This window comes from Salvelinus fontinalis, unplaced genomic scaffold (assembly GCF_029448725.1).
Source record: "Salvelinus fontinalis isolate EN_2023a unplaced genomic scaffold, ASM2944872v1 scaffold_0483, whole genome shotgun sequence".
NCBI lineage: Eukaryota > Metazoa > Chordata > Actinopteri > Salmoniformes > Salmonidae > Salvelinus > Salvelinus fontinalis.
In genome coordinates this window covers 55668-62500 of record NW_026600692.1, presented here as the reverse complement: position 1 = coordinate 62500, position 6833 = coordinate 55668, and the positions used below count along the sequence as shown (strand labels likewise).

The 6833-nt window shown below is 43.3% G+C and overlaps 1 protein-coding gene across 1 annotated transcript in view; it reads right to left on the bottom strand.

Moving 5' to 3' along the window:
• The window catches only part of LOC129846221 (N-lysine methyltransferase SMYD2-A-like), a 30093-nt gene that overhangs the window by 19644 nt on the left and 3616 nt on the right, over nt 1–6833 (bottom strand). Inside the window, exons 3-4 of the mRNA XM_055914223.1 lie at nt 6486–6596; nt 1722–1782 (exon numbers count right to left, since the gene is read on the bottom strand). Coding sequence (XP_055770198.1) covers nt 1722–1782; nt 6486–6596 — 172 coding nt within the window. The remainder of the gene's footprint in view (nt 1–1721; nt 1783–6485; nt 6597–6833) is intronic.

The following is a 6833-nucleotide window of genomic DNA, read 5'->3' as shown; positions in this document are numbered from 1 at the left end:
CAGACAACAGCCAGGCTAAGACAGACAGGCAGGCAGTCAGGCTAAGACAGACAGGCAGGCAGTCAGGCTAAGACAGACAGGCAGGCAGTCAGGCTAAGACAGACAGACAGCCAGACAACAGCCAGGCTAAGACAGACAGGCAGGCAGTCAGGCTAAGACAGACAGCCAGCCAGACAACAGCCAGGCTAGGACAGACAGTCAGGCAAAGACAGACAGACAGGCAGTCAGGCTAAGACAGACAGACAGCCAGACAACAGCCAGGCTAAGACAGACAGGCAGGCAGTCAGGCTAAGACAGACAGACAGGCAGTCAGGCAAAGACAGACAGCCAGCCAGACAACAGCCAGGCTAGGACAGACAGTCAGAGCTGTGAGGAACTAGAAGTCTGCTGTGCCAGCCTAAAGCAGGAGCACTTCAGTAGTGGAGTTGTTTTAGCCTCATGCTGCCATCAGTCAGGGGGGGGGGGGGGGGGTTGGAAGGGAGGGAGGCTGGACGGATGCTGCTAGGCCATGTGTTTATGAGGTGTGTGTGTGTGGAAGGGGTCAGGGTCCTGTTTGTCTGAGCAGAACCCCTAATGGTCGTCGACTGACTAACAGCTAGAGAACAGGAAGGAGTGAAAGGTGTCTCCTCCATGTTGAGTTGGGTCCAGATCAATCCTCAGTCTCTCTCATATATATATAGAGAGAGAGAAAGAGCGAGAGCGAGCGTGTGAGAGAGAGAGGAGTGTGTGTGTGTGTGTGTGTGTGTGTGTGTGTGTGTGTGTGTGTGTGTGTGTGTGTGTGTGTGTGTGTGTCCGTACACACAGCCCATCCTCTCCTTATATAGGTTACTCATTGACCCTCATTTTACCAGGTCAGTTGACTGAGAACATGTTCTCATCTACAGCAATGAGCTGGGGAATAGTTACAGGGGAGAGGAGGGGGGATGAATGAGACAATTGTAAGATGGGGATGATTTAGTGGCCGTGATGGTATGAGGGACAGATTGGGAACGTTTGACCTCTGCCCCAAAACATCACTGCTCTAGAGGAGATCTGCATGGAGGAATGGGCCAAAATACCAGCAACAGTGTGTGAAAACCTTGTGAAGACTTACAGAAAACGTTTGACCTCTGTCATTGCCAACAAAGGGTATATAACAAAGTATTGAGATAAACTTTTGTTATTGACCAAATACTTATTTTCCACCATAATTTGCAAATAAATTCATTAAAAATCCTACAATGTGATTTTCTGGATTTTTTTCTTCTCATTTTCTCTGTCCTAGTTGAAGTGTACCTATGATGAAAATTACAGGCCTCTCTCATCTTTTTAAGTGGGAGAACTTGCACAATTGGTGGCTGACTAAATACTTTTTTGCCCCACTGTATATTTATAAATACATAATATATATATTTATAAATACATAATATATATATATTTATAAATACATAATATATATATAAATACATTATACATATATATACATAATATATATATACATATAAAAATACATAATATATATATTTATAAATATGTAATAGATAAGGTAAGCTTGGCATGGTCTAATAGACTCAACTAAAACACATAACACTTCAGACATCTTACTGAATCATTAAAATCAGTAGTTATGTCAATTCAGGAAGTAAACCTGAATCGACACCAACCATGGTTGGTAAACAGAAAACATTTAAACATAAACCAGGCCTGTAGGCTACTATCTAATATGTGTACTTAATACTTACGGGCTTCAAACTCACTGAGGAGTAACAGTCTCTCTGACTGTGAACGTTCCGTTGTGACTTTCTGCACAAAACACACAAAAGCAGCAACATTTATGGTGGAATAGCCAAGAGGGTGAAAGTAAGCCGCTATTGTCCGGTACTGCATCCTGGTAAAAGTGTTTTATCACCACAGTAAAACCTGAACCTGTCACAATCATTCACACCATTATTTAACATTATGGTCAGAGCTGCATGAAAATGAAGCGAATTCACTTTAAAAACCGGGCGCTATCCATTCCAAACTGCGGTTAAAGAAAAACTAATTCCCCAAAGTGGAGATAAGGGTTGGAGACGTACAGCAGACTGTCAGCCAGGATTCAGCATCAGTTCAGACTACAGACTTAATGACAAACGACCTTCAGGTTTTATGTAAACGGGAGTCTCTTTCCATCAGTGCACTGTTTGGATGGAATGATTTTGTGATTGGACAAACGTGTAGCCAACAGGAAGTGATTTTGAAGTGATTGTTTGCCAGATGAAAACATCATGACTGGTTGTGTTTATGCCGCATTAAAAAGGTAATGCAAAAAAATACAAGTTATATGACTGATCTTTACTAGGTCCACAGAGATCATACTAAATTAACAGGGATTTTATATGCAATTATCTGATTAGACGCATAAATGTTTCTCGTGCACGCACGCACGCTAGAGGTCTTCATGGGTCTAAAAAGTTGGAAACGAAATGGACCTGGGGCTTTCCCACACCGACCAGATATGCATAAATTAAAATGTTTAAAATATAGAGACCTGTTCCCGAACGGACCCGAGGACAACTAGACCAGTTCCGTATAAACCTGGTCGGATCCAGGTGAGGGAAGCAGCAGAAAAGTCATTTTTTTAAGCTACTTCATTAACAGGAGATGATAAAGCGCGCGCGCGAGAGAGAGAGAGAGAGGTATCGTTCTAGCAGGCCCCTTTGACTGCATCAAACTAGGAGAAGTTAGTTAAGCTAGATAACGTTAGCTAGCTAGGCTAATTAACGCTGCAGAGCATGCACTTCCTCATCCTACAGCTACAGATAACAATAACTCCATTCAGAATATCAAGTAGGAGCCTACCTGTTGGCTCTTGGTCGTTGTAGCCTATCTTCTCTAACTTTTAATTCCCGAATTTTAATTACATCTTCCATAGTTTAGATACAGTTGAAGTCAGAAGTTTACATACATTTGGTTGGAGTCATTAAAACTTGTTGTTCAACCACTCCACAAATTTCTTATTAACAAACTATAGTTTTGGCAAGTCGTTTAGGACATCTACTTTGTGCATGACACAAGTCATTTTTTCAACAATTGTTTACAGACAGATTATTTCACTGTATCACAATTCCAGTGGGTCAGAAGTTTACATACACTGAGTTGACTGTGCCTTTAAACAGATTGGAACATTCCAGAAAATTATGTCATGGCTTTAGAAGCTTCTGATAGGCTAATTCACATTATTTGAGTCAATTGGAGGTGTACCTGTGGATGTATTTCAAGGCCTACCTTCACATGCAGTGCCTCTTTGCTAGACATCATGGGAAAATCAAAAGAAATCAGCCAAGACCTCAGAAAAAAAATTGTAGACCTCCACAAGTCTGGTTCATCTTTGGGAGCAATTTCCAAACGCCTGAAGGTACCACTGTACATCTGTACAAACAATAGCACGCAAGTATAAACACTATGGGACCACGCAGCCGTCAAACCGCTCAGGAAGGAGACGTGTTCTGTCTCCTAGAGATGAACGTACTTTGGTGCGAAAAGTGCAAATCAATCCCAGAACAACAGCAAAGGACCTAGTGAAGATGCTGGAGGAAACAGGTACAAAAGTATCTATATCCACAGTAAAACAAGTTCTATATTGACATAACCTGAAAGGCCACTTAGCAAGGAAGAAGCCACTGCTCCAAAACCGCCCTAAAAAGCCAGACTACGGTTTGCAACTGCACATGGGGACAAAGATCATACTTTTTAGAGAAATGTCCTCTGGTCTGATGAAACAAAAATAGAACTGTTTGGCCATAATGACCATCTTTATTGTTGGAGGAAAAAGGGGGAGGCTTGCAAGCCGAAGAAAACCATCCAAATCGTGAAAAACTGGCAGCATCATGTTGTGGGGGTGCTTTGTTGCAGGAGGGACTGGTGCACTTCACAAAATAGATGGCATCATGAGCGAGGAAACTTATGTGGATGTATTGAAGCAACATCTCAAGACATCAGCCAGGAAGTTAAAGCTTGATCGCAAATGGGTCTTCCAAATGGACAATGACCCCAAGCATACTTCCAAAATTGTGGCAAAATGGCTTAAGGACAACAAAGTCAAGGTATTGGAGTGTCCATCACAAAGCCCTGACCTCAATCCTATAGAAAATTTGTGGGCAGAACTGAAGAAGTGTGTGTGAGCAAGGAGGCCTACAAACCTGACTCAACCGTCATCGTCACCTATAAGGGGACAGAGGCTGAGCTCTGTCAGGAGGAATGGACCAAAATTCACCCAACTTATTGTGGGAAGCTTGTGGAAGGCTACCCAAAATGTTTGATCCAAGTTAAACAATTTAAAAGGCAATGCAACCAAATACTAATTGAGTGTATGTAAATTTCTGACCCACTGGGAATGTGATGAAATAAATAAAAGCTGAAATAAATCATTCTCTCTACTATTATTCTGACATTTCACATTCTTAAAATAAAGTGGTGATCCTAACTGGCCTAAGACAGGGAATTCTTACTTGGATTAAATGTCAGGAATTGTGAAAAACTGAGTTTAAATGTACTTGGCTAAGGTGTATGTAAACTTCCGACTTCAACTGTATCTCCTTACTTTTGCTGCCCAGGCTCTATGACTGTAACCTACTGCCGCTTTGATGACTTCTGATTGGGCAACAAAAAGCAACACGTGTCACGCTCATGAAAAGCAAGCGTGTTAATTATTTTAATTCTAACATTTTTCTACGTCTGGACTGTAGCATTCGCGTTCGGAACTGTACGGGCCTTTCCGGACAAGTTATATAAAATTACACAATCATATCAGAACCGACCCAGATCTGTCACATTATTTAGAATTCTGGATCAAGACCAGCTCAGGTCCCGGAGGATCGGGTCTCGGGTATTCGGCTACAGGTGGATACGTGAAGACCTCTAGCGCACACACATAGTAGGACCCGTAAATTATATCTACTTTATTATGTGTATTTTACATCAACAAGGAGCATCAGGAACAGTGCCTTCAGAAAGTATTCAGACCCCTTGATTTTGTTACGTTAGAGCCTTATTCTAAAATGGATTAAATTGTTTTTTTCCATCATCAACCTAAACACAATACCCCGTAATGACATCACAATACACCATAATGACATCACAATACCCCACAATGACATCACAATACCCCATAATGACAAAGCGAAAACAGATTTTTAGAAATCTTTGCAAAAAAAAAAACGTAAATATGACATTTACATAAGTATTCAGACCCTTTACTCAGTACTTTGTTGAAGCACCTTTGGCAGCGATTACAACCTCTGGTCTTCTTGGGTATGACGCTACAAGCTTGGCACACCTGTATTTTGAGGAGTTTCTCCCATTATTCTCTGCAGATTCTCTCAAGCTCTGTCAGGTTGGATGGGGAGCGTCAAAGCACAGCTGTTTTTAGGTCTCTCCAGAGATGTTCAATCGGGTTCAAGTCCGGGCTCTGGCTGGGCCACTCAAAGAGACTTGTCCCGAAGCCAATCCTGCGTTGTCTTGAATGTGTGCTTAGGGTTGTTGTCCTGTTGGAAGGTGAACCTTCGTCCCAGTCTGAGGTCTTGAGCAGCTTTTCATCAAGGATCTCTCTGTACTTTGCTCCATTCATCTTTCCCTCGATCCTGACTAGTCAGTCCCTGCCGCTGAAAAACATCCCCACAGCATGATGCTGCCACCACCATGCTTCACCGTAGGGATGGTGCCAGGTTTCCTCCAGAGGTGACGCTTGGCATTCAGGCCAAAGAGTTCAATCTTGGTTTCATCAGACCAGAGAATTTTGTTTCTCATGGTCTGAAAGTCCTTTAGGTGCCTTCTGGCAAACTCCAAGCGGGCTGTCATGTACCTTTTACTGAGGAGTGGCTTCCGTCGGGCTACTCTGCCATAAAGTCCTGATTGGTGGAGTGATGCAGAGATGGTTGTCCTTCTGGAAGATTCTCCCATCGCCACAGAGGAACTCTGGAGCTCTGTCAGAGTGACCATCATGTTCCTGGTCACCTCCCTGACCAAGGCCCTTCTCCCCCGATTGCTCGGTTTGGCCGGGCGGCCAGCTCTAGGAAGAGTCTTGGTGGTTCCAAACTTCTTCCATTTTAGAATGGCGGAGGCCACTGTGTTCTTGTGGACCTTCAATGCTGCAGAAATGTTTTGGTACCCTTCCCCAGATCTGTGCCTCGACACAATCCTGTCTCGGAGCTCTATGGACAATTCCTTTGACCTCATGGCTTGGTTTTTGCTCTGACATGCACTGTCACCTGTGGGACCTTATATAGACAGGTGTGTGCCTTTCCAAATCATGTCCAATCAATTGAATTTACCACAAGTGGACTCCAATGTAACAAAATTGGAAAAAGTAAAGGGGTCTGAATACTTTCCAAATGCATTGTGCGCACGCACACACACACACACACACACACACACACACACACACACACACACACACACACACACACACACACACACACACACACACACACACACACACACACACACACACACACACACGTACTGACCTGTTTCATGATGATCCTGGCCACCAGTCTGACGGTCTCTGATGGACACCAGTTCTCCCCATAGGAACACATGGCTGTACACTCTAACTTGTGCATGGGCCAGTCGCCCTTCTATTGTTTGTGTAAAGAGACAGAATATTTTAGAGATATGTTTTACTCATGGACACAGAACACAGTAAGTCCACAGGCTGGGAGTTCCCGAGGAGATGTTTGAGAGCTACTGGTCTAACCCAGTGGTTCCAGTAGCTCACTGGTCTAACCCAGTGGTTCCATTAGCTCACTGGTCTGTTGAATGTAGCTCTGGTGCAGAGTTATACTGGGGGAGGGGTGAGGAGTTACACTGGGGGA